The sequence below is a fragment of the Mya arenaria genome, chromosome 17 (genome assembly GCF_026914265.1).
Source record: "Mya arenaria isolate MELC-2E11 chromosome 17, ASM2691426v1".
Classification (NCBI taxonomy): domain Eukaryota; kingdom Metazoa; phylum Mollusca; class Bivalvia; order Myida; family Myidae; genus Mya; species Mya arenaria.
The window spans coordinates 30,344,367-30,362,115 of record NC_069138.1 but is presented as its reverse complement, the minus strand read 5'-3'; the positions used below and the strand labels follow the sequence as shown (position 1 = coordinate 30,362,115).

The 17,749-nt window shown below is 36.4% G+C and overlaps 1 protein-coding gene across 1 annotated transcript; it reads left to right on the top strand.

The window, feature by feature from the left end:
* The first annotated feature begins 45 nt into the window (after positions 1-45).
* LOC128223368 (heat shock 70 kDa protein 12B-like) lies at positions 46-16,005 on the top strand. Its single transcript, XM_052932647.1, has 8 exons — positions 46-780; positions 4,632-4,768; positions 8,536-8,733; positions 9,395-9,571; positions 9,876-9,959; positions 9,993-10,014; positions 12,411-12,505; positions 13,303-16,005. Exons 2-8 carry the CDS (start codon positions 4,652-4,654, stop codon positions 14,278-14,280), a joined length of 1,671 nt encoding a protein of 556 aa, XP_052788607.1. The 5' UTR covers positions 46-780; positions 4,632-4,651; the 3' UTR covers positions 14,281-16,005.
* Positions 16,006-17,749: the final 1,744 nt, after the last annotated feature.

Here is a 17,749-nt window from a genome sequence, read left to right as displayed (position 1 = left end):
CAAGATGCTATGTCTGTTTTGTACAATGGATATCTAAACAGAAACCATAATAACACAGTTTTTTACATAATTTAAAATGATACGTGAAAATGTAGTCTGATGTATGTGTCATATGAGAAAAGGATAAACAACTGCTAAAATACAGCCTTGACATGAAAGTAAGCCATCCATCATACGGATGCAAACATTTGTTAGTGCATTTAAGATATTATTATCGAGAGAATTGTAAGTTTAACTTATATTGGTTTACCATTAAATTATTTTTGCATGGATTATACCATTATGACGCTTCTTTTACTACAGTCGAACTCCGTTGGCTCGAAATCGCTCGAATCGAATTCCTCGTTGGCTCGAAATGAATGTTAAAGACCGATATATTAACGTAAGGTTTCTCGCTTGACTCGAATTTTTCGATGCTCGAGGTATTTTCGCCTGTCCCTGGGAGTTCGGGACAACGGGGTTCAACTATATATCATATATTAAAGTGAAAGATTCAAACACAACTTTACTATAATTATTCATTATATACATATACATTATAACATATACATATGTCAGTGGATTATATAACAATTGTATTAGTTTGTTTCTTAAATAACATAATGTCTACATACAAAAGCTCTTTGTGAAACTTTAAAATTATTCAGACTTAAGTTTTTGTAACTTTTGTATTTATGATTTATGGTTTACTGTAACTTGAAACTTGTTATTCTCATCATAATCAAAACGGAAGAAGAATACAGACTTAAGGTTTATGGAAAAGACGGATTATCGTTGAAGGTAATATTTAAAATTATTATATTAAATTGATTGGTTTAAGGACTGAATACTTCAATTGCCAACATATAACGATACAAATAAGTTTTGTTTTGATAGTCCTGAAACTTGAAGCTATAATTAGACCCATGTAACGACACAAATGAATGATCATTTTGATCGAAAGCCTAAGACTTAGAGACCTTTTGGTTTTCAAATTTATTAAAATCATTTGATTGAGTTCATCACCAAAACAGACATATGTACTAGGACAACACTAATTTTATAATTAAATCATCTGTTTAGGGTACATCTCAAAAGTGAAGTTTAAATGAATGACGAAAGCCATATTCAATTTTTTAAGTCGTTTTAGAATGTCTTATAGTGGTGTTAACTAAAAGGAAGTATAATAAACAGTGCACGCAAACTGCTAGAGACAAGATTTACATAAGGAAGCACATTTCAATGTTTCCCCACCCCTGGACGGTGGATAAACAATTTATATTTAAACTGCAATTCAGAAGGCATCAGAAGCATGTACGTGAAGTTAGCGGCCTAGCGGCGTCAAGTTAGCGGCCTAGCGGCCTAGCGGCGTCAAGTTAGCGGCCTAGCGGCGTCAAGTTAGCGGCCTAGCGGCGTCAAGTTAGCGGCCTAGCGGCGTCAAGTTAGCGGCCTAGCGGCGCAATATGGTATCTTATTTCAAAGTATGAATATATGCCTTTTCTTCTTAAACAATGATAAATTAACTGATTTGTGCACGGAATATCAATTTTTTAAGCCATTTTCAAAATATTTTTCAAAAAAGGTAATCAAACATTTTTCTATTTTATAGCATGCAAACATGCCTGCTCTGCTAACAAAATGATATATTTGCTGTTTATATGCACCAATCATCAGTCTGAAGCGATTTTCAACATTTTTTCCAAGAAGTCGATCAAGCGATCCAGCGGCCTAGCGGCGTGAAGTTAGCGGCCTAGCGGCCTAATATGGTATCTTATTTCAAAGTACGAATACATGCCTTTTCTTCTGAAACAATGATATATTTGCTATTTATATGCACCAATCATCAGTCTGAAGCGATTTTTAACATTTTTTTCCAAAAAGTCGATCAAGCGATCCAGCGGCCTAGCGGCGTGAAGTTAGCGGCCTAATATGGAATCTTATTTCAAAGTACGAATACATGCCTTTCCTTCTTAAACAATGATATATTAACTGTTTTTGTGCACAAAATAGAAATTTGAAGCGATTTTCAACATTTTTTTCAAAGTTGATAAAACATTTTTTCCATTTAAAGCATGCAAACATGTCTGCTCTTATAAAGCAATGATATATTTGCACCAATCATCAGTCTGAAGCAATTTTCAACATTTTTTCCAAGAAGTCGATCAAGCGATCTAGCGGCCTAGCGGCGTGAAGTTGGCCACTATGCCGCTGAATCGCTTGATCGATTTCTTTGAAAACATGTTGAAAATCGCTTCATAATGATGATTTGTAAAAGGCATGTATTCTTACTTTGAAATAAGATTCCATATTAGGCCGCTAACTTCACGCCGCTAGGCCGCTAAGCCGCTGGATCGCTTGATCGACTTTTTGGAAAAAATGTTAAAAATCGCTTCAGACTGATGATTGGTGCATATAAATAGCAAATATATCATTGTTTCAGAAGAAAAGGCATGTATTCGTACTTTGAAATAAGATACCATATTAGGCCGCTAGGCCGCTAGGCCGCTAACTTCACGCCGCTAGGCCGCTAGGCCGCTGGATCGCTTGATCGACTTCTTGGAAAAAATGTTGAAAATCGCTTTAGACTGATGATTGGTGCATATAAACAGCAAATATATCATTTTGTTAGCAGAGCAGGCATGTTTGCATGCTATAAAATAGGAAATTGTTTGATAACCTTTTTAGAAAAATATTTTGAAAATGGCTTGAAATTGATATTTCGTGCACAAAATCAGTTAATTTATCATTGCTTAAGAAGAAAGGGCATATATTCATACTTTGAAATAAGAAACCATATTGCGCCTCTAGGCCGCTAGGCCGCTAGGCCGCTAACTTGACGCCGCTAGGCCGCTAGGCCGCTAACTTGACGCCGCTAGGCCGCTAGGCCGCTAACTTCACGCCGCTAGGCCGCTAGGCCGCTAACTTCACGCCGCTAGGCCGCTAACTTCACGCCGCTAGGCCGCTAGGCCGCTAACTTCACGTACATATCAGAAGCTCAATTGGTCACCAACAATCCGTCCAGTATATCTAACGGGGGCATGTCAATGTCCCGTTTGTCCAGCCGGTTGAAGTCCTCTAACTGCACCCCCTCTTTACGAGCACGGTGCTGCAAAACAATGGTGGGCGTTTTCAGTGAGCCGCATTTCGGAAACACGCCGCGTGCCCGTTTACGGCAAAGTTTCCCTTAAAATAGTTTGCACCACCACCTGCGTATCAAAGGAACTATGTATGTGTGGGGATCAAATGCATGCCTTTAAGTATTAATATCGAAACACTTTGCATGATGACAGTATATTTTGACATGTAATGTGAATATGTAAATCAGGGCGAATCAAGGAATCGAAGTTAAACGGGGCGTAACTTAGGAACGTAAGCTTTGAACTGCGACGCTCCCTCAGAAATGTATTTGGTTTTAAGTGTAGGCAAGAGGGCTTGCGGTACTCCTGGAAGAAAATGTTAGTATATCTAGTCTGAAATGGTTCATTTTACGCATACTGTATTACGTTTTTATCCGATATTGAAACAAAAAGTAAATTTGGAATATTTTAAGGGGGATGTGTGTGGTGGATAATATCAAATAGTCGATGAACCAGATTTTTATATTCTATTTTTAACATCTTAGTTCACAGCTTAAGAAGAAATGTTTAAATTCACTTTTTTCCAGTCAGAAAAAGCTCTTGTGTATTATGTTTCTGGTTATTAAATACCCGACATAGTTGAAATCTTATTACGGTATATTATATCTATATTTGAGGTCGGAAATTATCTCATGTAGCTTATGTTTCTTGTTATCACATATCCGAAGTAATTAATTTAAACTTTTCCAGGTATTAATCTTAAAATTATTTATCACCCTAAAGCACTTTTTATTTTGGTGGTCTTGAGGAAAAACCGCCGTGCTACGCGCTACTCACACACTATTAAAATGAACGTTGTAGGTGTGAATCAAAGCGTGAAACCTTTTTTTATTGATGACACAGCACCAGGCAGATTTATATGCACTTTTATCGTCAAAGATAGTGTAGCAAGAAAACAAATGTATTCATCTAAATCAATCATATTTTGAATCTCACATACCTGAATATTTAAAGCACCGTTTCAACTGATGTCTGGTTGCTGCAAAATGTGAAATATGTTGACAGAAGAAGGCCTGGTATTGAAAGAGCATGTCAAAGTTATATTGTCATATTTTTCCTTGAATCGTACGTATAAATTGTATTGTATTTGAGTTTTAAAAACATCGCCTTAACAGACACCAAAAATGAACCCATGTAAACGTGTGCTAAGACTGTTACAATGCCATTGAAGCATTTTGAATAATTTTGATCTTAAATGAAAATAACTCGGAGAGGTTCGAACTAAGGAACCTTGTATTAAGAATTAGATACTCAATCAATTGGCAATTGGATTGTCCTGTAAGAAGGGACGATATCAACCTACTTGCTATAAATGCATATATCCTATTTCACCTATTTGAAGCAAGATCATCAAATGAATGACAGTCTTTTAACACTTTTAACACTTTGATTTCCATTGTCCGATTGGGTACAGCTTCTATACTCTGTACGTCAGAGTTAACTTTTGTAATTGTAATATGACCTTTCTCTTGAAGGCACACACATGGCCTTGTACGCTTAACATGTATGTTCCAGACGCTGTTTGAATCAGAAGTATGACAGAGAAGGGGAGACCCGAGAAGCATAACTGCCTTCTGGTGGCGGCCTTTGATTTTGGCACCACATACAGCGGATACGCTTTCTCCTTCCGAGACAACCCCACCAATATTCATGTATGTAATAGTTGTCAATTGGTGAGTGCGCTTGTATGCTATTGTTTAAGCTCGTTAAACATCAAAAACAGCACCAAACATACAGCTGGCACCAACAGTAGACATGAAACAGCGTAGGTATGTACTGGCAATGGCATATTATAAATTATATTAATGGTGTACATGTACAAACTCTTGAAAATGATACCAACATTTCTAAAGAAATGGATGATTTAAATATCTCACTTTTTGTAAATGCCATTTTTGGAATATTTACATTATATATAAATGCTGCATAAAAGTGCAACATAAAAAGTATAAAAGGTCATTTTCAGCATTTGTTTAACCAAGAATGCAAAATAAAACGCCATCAGTACTTGTGCTAAACATTCTTAAAAAATAAAGAATTGTGACACAAATTTAGTGAATTAAAAAATTGTAGTAAACTCTACAAGAAACAAATAAATAAGTCTGTAAGAGATTACAAAAATAAGGTTGTGACAAAAACCTGAGATATACTGATAGAACGTCTTACTGGTCATTATTGAATATATAGCAATGGAAGGAAGGATGTTAAAAATAAGGTGTCAAAGGCAGTTTTCTATGAACATTTTAGAAAGCTCAATAAAGATGATAATGTGGACAATGATGGTTCTGAAACTTTTGATGTCTCATCTATGAGTGATTATAATAATGAGCTTAACTTGCCTATTTCAGATAATAAAGCTTGCTCTAAAGAAGATTATATTATAAATGAGTATATTAAGTATTTGAAAGATGGTATGTTGCCTTTATACTGTAAACTCTTCAGCTTGATACTTGATATAGGAGTTGTCTCTGACGTATGGTGAAGTTTCATATGTGTCTGTTTACAAAATAAAGGTGATGCTAACCTTCCTGATAACTATTGGGGAATATGTATAGTTTGCAGATGTCCTTAACAATAGAATAGGCAAGTTTCTCCAGGACACTGGGCGGCTCATAGAAGAGCAAGCCGGCTTTCACAAAAAATATAGCACTATGGACCATCTATATTCCTTAAAGTTGCTCATAGACTATTACTTGGAAAAGCATAGTAGATAGTTTTGCTCTTTCATGGATTATCAAAAAGCGTTCGAAATATATTGATGGAAGGTATTTTAAATCCATATTCGATATGATGGTAAGGCCAAGTCTTGTGATAAAGTTTGCAATGATTTATCAGAATTCTTGTTATTTAGGGGTGCGTCAAGGAGAACATTTGACTCCGCTTCTTTTTCTATTTTCCTTAACGATCAATGTTGAATTTCTGGTGCAACATTTTAAGTGTTAAACATTATAAGGTTTCCTGTTTAATAAACCGATTTCACTAGGTGTCCAGAGAGGTACTTAAATCGTCCATGTTTACTTTTTATGCCATTATGGGAGAAAAAACGCAATATGCTCAAAATGCATTCTTTCGGCTTGAACTGTTGAAAAAAGTCTAAATCCCCCCCCCCCTCTGCTAAACACTTTAAACCATTTTAATTTCAGTTCTGAGGGAGGGACTTATTTAACAGTTACTTGCGTCAGATACGGTATATTAATTCTGGTTAGCTCAATTGCATTCTTGAATGATCTTGGATTAAGGTCTCATTTCGGTACTCACAGCATGTACAACACATTTTATCTTTTAAACATACTGTTAAGAGAGCATTGCACGATCACTATGTACAAAATTGGAGGAGTCAAGTTAATGAATCTAGTTCATGTTTGAATTATATAGGAATTTTAAAGATGAAATTCAATTTGAGAGATGTTTAAATAATGAACCTTTCAATCTGGTCATACGGTTTTTAAAATTTCAATGTAAATAGTTAACTTCCTGTTAATGTTTGTCAGTATCAGAATAGTGATATTAAGTTAACACACCCCTAATGAAAACCTCCTCTTGAAACTCTTCAATTTTAATGCTTTAGCCTATGTTGTTAAGCAAAGGCCTACAAATCTTTTGATGTTTCATGGTAGCGGTTCGAATCGATCTAGAAGCATTTTTCTTTTGTTCTTTATATTTCATTAGCTAACATTTTTTGACAGAAGTTTATACAGTATTTTCATTAAAAAGTAATTTATTTCATTTGCTTACACATACATATTAGCTTCTTTGAAAATTTTCCTACTTGCAGTCACGGTTGAAATAGGTGATTTGGAATTTCAAACCCTTATTTTTATTAAAGGAGTCAGTAAAACATTCTAATTTCTTTGCATAATGTTCCAAAAAGGTTTACGTTATTTATTAATAACGAAAAGGTCATGATAGTTTCTATAACTTGTTGATTTTGCTTTAAACGACAAGTTTTCAATTTTTATGCTTCAAAATAGTGTGTTAAAATTATAATACCATATTTCAGTACAGTTTGATTATATTTGTTGATAATGTGATCAATAAAGTATAATTTCTAAAAACAAATATATTTTTGTTACTCCGATATCAAAATATTACCAAATTGTTAAAAAATAAATGAAATAAAGGTTTTTCTTGTATTGTGTGATGTCGTGTTTTTATTAAAATTTCAGAAATGGGGGTAGGGTAATAAAAACTTAAATAAAATTGTTATTTGACACTAAATTTCTTTTAAACTTTGTTTTTGAAACTACGAAATGATACACATTACGAAATTATCAAGCTGATCATAGTTTGAAATGATGCCCATTAGGGGTGTGCTACCTTAATGAACGTTTTTTTAATTTGTTTTTTTTTTTCAATTTTTATTTGCGATAAATACCATCATCTTTATGAGTACAGTTATATCTTAAATATGCGAGAATGCATGTTACGCATCATTATGCATAAAAGTTTTCATAGTTAATAACACGCAACAATACATATAAATTCACTCACTTTTCATCTCCTTTTGTCACATTGACAAATATTAAACTGCTTATATAACTTAGCGTGAATACCAGGTATATGTTTGTGTTTTATTTGTCGAATTATTTTTCCACATGTTCGTAATGTAATTCTTATATGTATCATATTCATATCTATGTACATTAGTTCCTTTTACAAAATAGCTCCACGTAGTATGTTGTATTTTTCTATCTCCAAATAAATAGTACAGGTAGAACATTAGTTTGTATTAAATTTGAAAGTCTCCCTTTAAAATTAATATACTTTTTTGTGCAGTTAAGATTTAATAGAAAATAGAAGTATCAACTTACATTCTATTTGATGTTATCATTTGTTGTTAGCTTAGAAAATACTTTTAAGTAAATTTGTTATTTGTTTTATGTTATTTGTTGATATGCTTTATTTAAAATCTCTTTTAATTAAGCCATGAGTTTTAATAAACCTCAAAACCATGACCATAAACAATCGGAAATACTCGGAAAAATACTAGCGAAATAAGTGCATTGAAAATAACTCCAGATGTTACTATTTTATAAATAACTTAATTCTGTAAATAGTCACGTGTTTTGAGGTAACCCCACGTGTATCACAGTTGTTTATGTTTATTTTCATCAAGGGACAGTCTAGATATGTATGCTTATAACTGTTGGACGTCAGTTGCTCTAAAGGCATGTCTCTCAAAACCTCAACTAGCGGTTCCTGAATTAAACCGGGAGTTTTCAATGAGTTACACACTATATGTATCATGTGATCTCTGTATTCCTCATTGTTGAACCGCTATTGGAAGAGTTAGGTGTCCCCATTTATGTTCCTTTATACCTCAATAAGCGAAATGTTGGATCAAGTCGGAGAGTCTCAATCCGTAGGTCTTACACTTTAAACATTTACGCATATATAATGTCTCAATTATTCTTCACAGGTGAACAGTTGTTGGACGTCAGGTTTTTCTCAACTAATGTCCCTGAAGACTTCAACTAGCGTTCTCCTCAATTCAGCCGGGGAGTTCCACAGTTTCGGGTTTGAAGCGGAAGAGGCGTACGCCGACCTGGCGGAAGACGGGGAGCATGGCGGCTGGAGGCTCTTTCGGCGCTTCAAAATGATGCTGCACAATAACACGGTGAAAGAAAACAAAGATTTAACTTAAACAACTAATGTGGCATGAGAAATTAATACGATAACACGCATCTTAAGTACCACCTTTGTTGATGCGTGCTTGGATTCTCCTGTTAGAACTTGTGTATGTTGTAAGCCACATTTGATAATGGTCAGTATTTCTCTGATAATTTTAAGTCTAAAACCTCAAAAAGAGTCCGGCAACTGCTCAGGTTCTGTTTGCTCCGCCCACTTATCTACCGATTTAGCGTACAGTGGGTCAGTGGTTGAGTTAGGGATCTCGATGGTATTACCCATACATTTCTTTTTAATAAAGCATCGTTTGGACCACGGAATTTTATCAGACATTATCTGAGACTCTATCATAGTTGTAAACGCATTTTCCCCCTTAATTATTTAATCCTAGGGTGAACTAGGCACAATTTGAAATTGTCAGTCTTTAAGCTTTCCATCAAACGAATTCAGAGACAAGGGTAATATAAGTCATGCCTTACAAATGCCTTGTATTGTTCTGTTTTTATCTGGGTAGATTTTACTAAAACTTGATTAATTACTAGTATATATTTTTCATAAACCTGTTAAACGTTAATATAAACTAACATTCTCATCTCATGTTTCATTTAGCAACTCAACCGCCATTCAACCATCGAAGACATACAGGGTAACCCAGAGCCAGCGTTACCAATCTTCACGCACGCGATACACTACCTTCCTCAGCACGTGGTAGACTTATCAACAAAAGTTCAGTGGGCGTGACCGAGGCTGACGTGTTTTACGTCATTACCGTTCCCGCCATTTGGGACGTGCGTGCCCAACAGTTCATGCGGAAAGCCGCTGAAGAGGTGTGTATATCATTTCGTGTCATGTTTGTTGTTATGTAATTACCATGATTTTGGTATACCTGGCCCCTTACAATCGAAAGTCCCTTTAACCAGGATCAAGCTAAGCGTACTTTCTTGTTTTGGTATTATTATAAAATGTAGTATTCTCATTCTGAGACTTTTGAAGTAATTTATTTGTTATATCAGTCATTACAAGCTATTTTATATATTGTAATTTTAACCCTTAACTACTGTTTACTTAGCATTTACGTACATAGTCAGTAGTGGTAAGCTTTGACTTTTTGTTTACACATTCCACACCCAGGCGGGAATACCGGCTGCCCAATTGAAGCTCGTGTTGGAACCGGAAGTAGCCTCGATCTGGTGCGAGGGGGAATTGGAGGCAGCAGTAACCCGGGAGCTGCAATAGCCGGGAGTCAAGTACATGGTGGTTGACATTGGAGGTACAGGGCTTTTCTTTAGCATTGATTTAAACATCGTAAACAAAGCAGGTACCTTTTTTCTTGAAACGTAAGGACGTTATGAGATAAGGAACAAGACGTTGGGTGTCTTTCGGCCTTTCAATTGACCAATACAATCCATTAGTAAATAATAACACGTGGCTGTATAACTTAATGGCAAGTGGCCAGAAGGAAAAAGGCTCCCTGGTTTCCCTTATGGTAACTCATGATTATAGTTATGTTGGGGCTATTGTACCATATCTTCAATTCGGTTAGGCAAATGACCCGGAGGAAAGAGGCTCCTTGTTTTCCCTTATGGTAACTCATGAGTATGGTTATGTTAGGGCTATTGTACCATATCTTCAATTCGGTTAGGCAAATGACCCGGAGGAAAGAGGCTCCTTGTTTTCCCTTATGGTAACTCATGAGTATGGTTATGTTAGGGCTATTGTACCATATCTTCAATTCGGTTAGGCAAATGACCCGGAGGAAAGAGGCTCCCTGGTTTCCCTTATGGTAACTCATGAGTATGGTTATGTTAGGGCTATTGTACCATATCTTCAATTCGGTTAGGCAAATGACCCGGAGGAAAGAGGCTCCTTGTTTTCCCTTATGGTAACTCATGATTATGGTTATGTTGGGGCTAATGTACCATATCTTCAATTCGGTTAGGCAAATGACCCGGAGGAAAGAGGCTCCTTGTTTTCCCTTATGGTAACTCATGATTATGGTTATGTTAGGGCCACTGTACAATACCTTCAATTCGGTTAGGCAAATGACCCGGAGGAAAGAGGCTCCTTGTTTTCCCTTATGGTAACTCATGATTATGGTTATGTTAGGGCCATTGTACAATACCTTCAATTCGGTTAGGCAAATGACCGGAGGAAAGAGGCTCCTTGTTTTCCCTTATGGTAACTCATGATTATGGTTATGTTAGGGCTATTGTACCATATCTTCAATTCGGTTAGGCAAATGACCGGAGGAAAGAGGCTCCCTGGTTTCCCTTATGGTAACTCATGATTATGGTTATGTTAGGGCTATTGTACCATATCTTCAATTCTGTTAGGCAAATGACCCGGAGGAAAGAGGCTCCCTGGTTTCCCCTTATGGTAACTCATGATCATGGTTATGTTAGGGCTATTGTACCATATCTTCAATTCGGTTAGGCAAATGACCCGGAAGAAAGAGGCTCCTTGGTTTCCCTTATGGTAACTCATGATTATGGTTATGTAAGGGCTATTGTACCATATCTTCAATTCGGTTAGGCAAATGACCCGGAGGAAAGAGGCTCCTTGTTTTCCCTTATGGTAACTCATGATCATGGTTATGTTAGGGCTATTGTACCATATCTTCAATTCGGTTAGGCAAATGACCCGGAGGAAAGAGGCTCCTTATTTTCCCTTATGGTAACTCATGATTATGGTTATGTTAGGGCTATTGTACAATATCTTCAATTCGGTTAGGCAAATGACCCGGAAGAAAGAGGCTCCTTGTTTTCCCTTATGGTAACTCATGATCATGGTTATGTTAGGGCTATTGTACAATATCTTCCATTCGGTTAGGCAAATGACCCGGAAGAAAGAGGCTCCCTGGTTTCCCTTATGGTAACTCATGATTATGGTTATGTTAGGGCCATTGTACAATATCTTCAATTCGGTTAGGCAAATGACCTGGAAGAAAGAGGCTCCTTTTTTTCCCTTATGGTAACTCATGATCATGGTTATGTTAGGGCTATTGTACAATATCTTCCATTCGGTTAGGCAAATGACCCGGAAGAAAGAGGCTCCCTGGTTTCCCTTATGGTAACTCATGATCATGGTTATGTTAGGGCTATTGTACCATATCTTCAATTCGGTTAGGCAAATGACCCGGAGGAAAGAGGCTCCTTGTGTTCCCTTATGGTAACTCATGAGCATGGTTATGTTAGGGCTATTGTACCATATCTCCCATTCGGTTAGGCAAATGACCCGGAGGAAAGTGGCTCCTTGTTTTCCCTTATGGTAACTCATGATTATGGTTATGTTAGGGCTTGTACCATATCTTCCATTTGGTTAGGCAAATGACCCGGAGGAAAGAGGCTCCTTGTTTTCCCTTATGGTAACTCATGATTATGGTTATGTTAGGGCTATTGTACCATATCTTCCATTTGGTTATCAATAAGGACCTGCTTCATATACTTCCATAAGCAAAGACGACGTGTATAAACAAACTGTTGTAAGTTTTTAAAGGTCAACGTCTCAAACGTTTTCCCTGATATTAACACATCAGACCATACAATTCTTAAGTTGATACCAAATATTGTATCTATATATACACTATGAAAAGAAAGGAGAACTATCAATATAAAAGCAAAACAATTCAGTATACCCACGATAACTAGTCGCCTGTGTATTTTTTAGGCGGCACTGTGGATGTATCGGTGCACGAGCGCAACGATAACGGAACTTTTAAGGAGATACACCAGGCTAGTGGAGGAGCCTGGGGCGGCACGGAGGTTTGTATAAGGCCCACAATATCCAAGTCATTAGGCTGTCTGGCACGCTCACTTCCTATCTCACCAAGATGTCCCAGGTTAATTTCCTTGCCAAGATGTATATCCGTTTGATCACAAACGTGAAAAGTTGGTTTCTTCCGCGTTACTCTGTCAAGTTAAATCGTGCCAACGAGAGTGAATAATGTGAAAATATGATAATTGGCTTCACAATCGTTGGTCATTATAATAAGGTTAAAATGCACTTTCGTTCTACATATGGCACAATTAACTACAAAGCACAATGGTTGAATGATAAACCCTTGAACCCTAGGTTAGTGGTTTAAGACCCTGGAACTGCAAAAGACACACATTGCCACGTTGGAATACATTGATTGAATTGATTGAATTCCAATGGTATTGCAGTTTTTCATTCAGTTTGTGAACTTCTCAAAGCAGCAATTTAATTGTCTTATATTTTTTATGTATACAGTATCTTGAAATTTGCTTATTATGTATTTTATATTTTATTTGTTTCCAATACTGAAAACTACAAACGTTGAAGGTGCCCCCATTACACACACGTACACACGCGCACGCACACAAACACGCACGCACGCACGCACGCACGCACACACCTTCATATTCTACCTGATTTCTGTGTTAAAAATAATTTATATATACTTTCATTTGACGGTCTGAGATCTTGATGTGTCATATTGCAATTTCTGCGTACTGTTTACCAATATTTCATGTTGCCCGAGTACCTTTTAAAGCACATTGAACACTGCGTTCCAAAAAGATGAGGTTTCTTTTACCAGGTCGATAAACTGTTTCTTCAAACATTGGCTGATATCTTCGGCGAAGAAACTATGAAAAGACTTAGGGAAGAGATGATGATGGATTTCCTTGCAATCCTCGCGGATTTTGAAATAAAGAAAAGGAGCCATGATATGCGTACGCGAGGGTTGACAATGATTAAAATACCCGCATCACTGAAGGAATTCTGTGAGGAAGTGAAAGGAAAGAAAATGGCCGATGTTGTAAAGGATTCCGTGTATGGGGAGAGTGTGGTGTATAAAGCTCCAGACAAATTGCGTGTTCCATGGGATATCGTGAAGACCTGGTTTGACAAGTCAGTGAACAACACAATACATCATGTTAAGCACCTGCTGGAAGAACCTAACACACGCGGAGTGGAGACAATAATTCTTGTCGGTGGATTTGCTGAGAGCACGTATGTTCAGGAGAGGTTTCGTGAGGCGCTGGGAGATAAACACATTATTATCCCTAGTGAGCCGGGCCTCGCTGTACTGAAGGGGGCGGTGAAGTTTGGACACAACCCTGCTGTAGTGGCGTCGCGGATCATGGATTATACATACGGGGTAAGAGGAGATTTGGCATTTGATCCTAAAAAGCACAAGGAAGAATATAAGATAGTGAACAAAAACGGGAGAGTAATGGCAAAGAACTGCTTCGTCAAATTCTGTTCTATCAATCAAGAAATTGTGTATGATGAAACATTCAAACACACAAGTAAACGCTTGTCAGGCAGCAAAAAATCTTCCAAATTGTTGATCTACCGATCACGTGATTCGTCCCCTGTCACAGTGTCTGACTCTGCATGCGAGAAGATTGGTCACCTGACAATCAGCTACAGCGAGGAAGATATTGAGGATGATGATTTCAAGATAGAAACTTCATTGACTTTCGGGGATACGGAGCTGTGGGTCAAGCGAAAGATGCTGAAATCTGGGAAAGAAGTTGATTTGATAATTGACTGTCTGGATCATGCATAGACAATGGGTGTTTCTTTTTCCAGCGGTTTCCTGTAGCAGAGCATCCCCGTGTTAAAGTTGATTGTGGATGGACTGTATACCAATGTTTAATCTAGAAATGTATACGACTTATAAAAAATCAGAGGTTTGTGCCCTGCCTTATGCATTTTAGCTTGCCTTTCATTTCAACAACATTTTAATTGAATAACTATTGATATAACCATTAAGCACCCGTATTTCCAAATTATTTTTGTTTACGTTATATATATATATTTGTATGATGAGATGCTTTGTTGTGTAAGTTAAAATAATCTACTATTTAACCCTGTTTCTTCCTACGCAGTTCTATTATATATTTTCATTTTATTATTATCAAAATATTGCTTTATTGGAACGTTCACCATATTTTAAAATCGTAATCGTTATTAAAATTGACAGCCTTGTTACGATGATCACAAGTAAAGAATTTTGTTTACGTTGTATATACTTGCATGAGACTCTATGTTGCTCCTGCTGTGTTCTGTTTCTATCACACATATTAAATATCATACATTAGTATGCCATTTTTTAGTGTCATTTATACCATGATCCTTTTAGAACCATGCATTCCTACATGATTATGATTATTTGTTTATTGGGGGTAGCGACATGGGAGATCACAGCGTTTCTGAGAATACTAAATAACTGGCTATCCTTCATTGGTAGCTTATCCCACGGAGTTCGCTGTACCAGAAGCAAATATGATTACTGGCCCATGTTTTTTGTTGGAAACTAGTGATCGAGATAAATTGTTACAAATATCAGCGCTAATAGTTGAAGACTTAATATGCCATTTTCCCAGCCTCCCAGGTCATGGGAAGGCTGATATTTAATAAAACCAATTCAATTAGATACTCGGGGGTCGATTTCATCAGACCAGAAATAGATTTGAAATTAGATAAATGCACCGTAGCTTATTTTCTGAATTCTGTACCAGTACAAAGACTGCCCATTCCCTAATTAATTAAACTCTGATTAATTATACAGCGCTCTTTCTAATATCTTCCAAATTATCATTCTCTGTCGAACCTTGCTTATTTCACTCTTTTCCTTTGCTCAGATAAGTTGTATTGTGTTTTCTGTTATGACATAGGATTATTTTCGACCAGACTTATTCTTGACCAAAAATGGACGTACACAATGGTTCAGTGGTGGCTATTCCATTCTGGTAGGTACGTCAAATTGAATCCCTTGTAAATGCTTAATTTTCTTAAATTGATTCACTGATTTTAACATCTACAGTGTAGTAGGCGTCAGAGATTTAAAGTGAAATATCAGGTTTTATTTTCATAGTTCACAAGGCCTTCGCAATGATGAAAGAAACATTGAAACAGTACGCATAATTTAATAATTAAAATCAAAATGTGGTTGTACAAATTGAGGTCATATGTCAGTCGTACCTTACAAATGATAACAGGCACTGCTATCTGAGGTCAAAATGCATTCAATTTTTACTTCCCGCTCCATTAATTTTGTTTATTCTTAATGTATATATTTTAATTCCGAATTTGACTAAACAGCCGTTTTTTACCAAAATATATTATAATTATATCTAAGAGTTTTCTCTTAGATTTCTGATGTGGTATTAAGCCGTCTTATTATCTTGTGCACTGTTTTCTTATCATATTTTATTCATATGTGCTTGTTAATGGCTTCTGAGATAATTTTAATTTAATTTTAAATAAAAAGAATGATTATAACCGGAAATAGATTCTTCTTTTGTATATGTGTCTGAAAAACTAATAATATATTCACCTTAATAGTATATGTATAAAATTTGCAATTGTATCAATATTGTGTAGTAGTCAATATGTAACTGAAGTCAATCTTATGGTCATACATCATTGACTTCTTTCATTCAATTTGTCAGTTATAAATAACAAGTAATCCGATTAGCTACATCGTTCTTAGATTTAGTTGATAGCAGTATGGAATACCATCCCTTGTCTAAGTTTGTGATGTAGTAAATGATTATTTAATTTTTCAATGATCAAGGGTCATCTTTAACTTATATCATTGTCTTTATTATGTGAACTGTTTTATACGAACTAAACTTTGTTCTGTTCATTCTAGGTTTGTTTGTTTTATTTTGTGTATTCAATTCCATAATTTATAACTATGATAATGTCGCCGACATAAAGTGTTATACATACATGTAATGTTAATTTCAATAGAATTGCCGTATGAATATCTGTTTTGGGCGGCCGTCTTGAATGGCAACGTATGTAGGGAATTGGTATTTAATTCTGGAGAAATTGAGATGGTTACGGTCAATTGGCCTGTTGGATGACTTTTTCTTTTTACCCCGATAAGGAGCTTGGACGTTTTTTTGTATGAAAACGAAAATCAAACTTTCACAATCATACGCTTGATTTGCATGTGTTATATAAATCTAACATAATTATATTTCTTAAAAAATAATTTACTAAAATACATCCATTGGCTTAGTGCCTTAACAAAATCTTCAATTAGGTAATTACTTCTGTATATGTATGGGTTTTTTTGTCTAAGGGTTTGTCTACATCGCGTATCGTTTAGTCTATGTCAGCCCGTGATATATGTCTGTTGTTAAAGTTATTTAAAAAAATGAGGGTTTATCTACAATTCCGTACTTTAAATGTTACTGACATAAAGGTAACACCTTACCCTCCCTCAGATTGACGTAACTGTTACTTAACCAGCTGTGCGTTATGGTGCCGGGGAAATATGTTCACGTTTGAACTCCAGCCCTGTTCACACCTCTGTCCGCGGCGCGCCGTTGTCAACTACCATCCGGGACCAATACATCACCGATCCCCGGGGGCTCCCGCGGTTTACACACTCACGGCTAGACGCCACTTCCTGTAAGGCGTCAAAACCGCGCGTCGCTCACACCCTTCATGTAGAATAATTGAATTCCGCCAGACCCCGGGCGAAATAACCCCTTCATTCCTACTCATAATAGACAGCTTCGTGCAGGGTTTATTATCCGAGGTGCGAAAGGTCCCTAACACCGTGTGAAGACGAACTGGGTTCAAAGACTTCTCATTGTGATGCGCCATTGTGAATGCAATATGGGCTGGAAGCAGAGTGCTAAATGATGGTTTTGGTATTGATTCGGCACTTTAGAATTGTCAATTTAATACAATTTGAACTATCGTGCGCCCAGATGTGTTACATTTGGGTGCGGAAACAGTGTGGGCACGCGTTATACGTGCTGTGATTAAACGTATAACCGTGTGATTAATTCCAAAATAACACATATAAATACGTATATTTAGCGTACTTATGTCCTTTTGTATCACGATTTATTTTCTTGCCGTTCATTATTTATATGTAAAATTACATTAATAAGCTTGAACTTCTGTCTAATACATTAATAGCTATAAATGACATTTTGCTAAATAGGAGAACTTATTCAGGTGGACATGCCTTATATATAGAAATCAACGTTTCGATAGTCACAACATAT

Excerpts from the sequence above, each read along its gene's own strand:
- LOC128223368 (XM_052932647.1), top strand. The coding sequence starts at position 4,652 with ATGACAGAGAAGGGGAGACCCGAGAAGCATAACTGCCTTCTGGTGGCG. Across the intron at positions 9,960-9,992 it reads AGGGGGAATTGGAGGCAGCA|TACATGGTGGTTGACATTGG; the intron begins GTAACCCGGGAG and ends CCGGGAGTCAAG. Across the intron at positions 12,506-13,302 it reads GAGCCTGGGGCGGCACGGAG|GTCGATAAACTGTTTCTTCA; the intron begins GTTTGTATAAGG and ends TTCTTTTACCAG.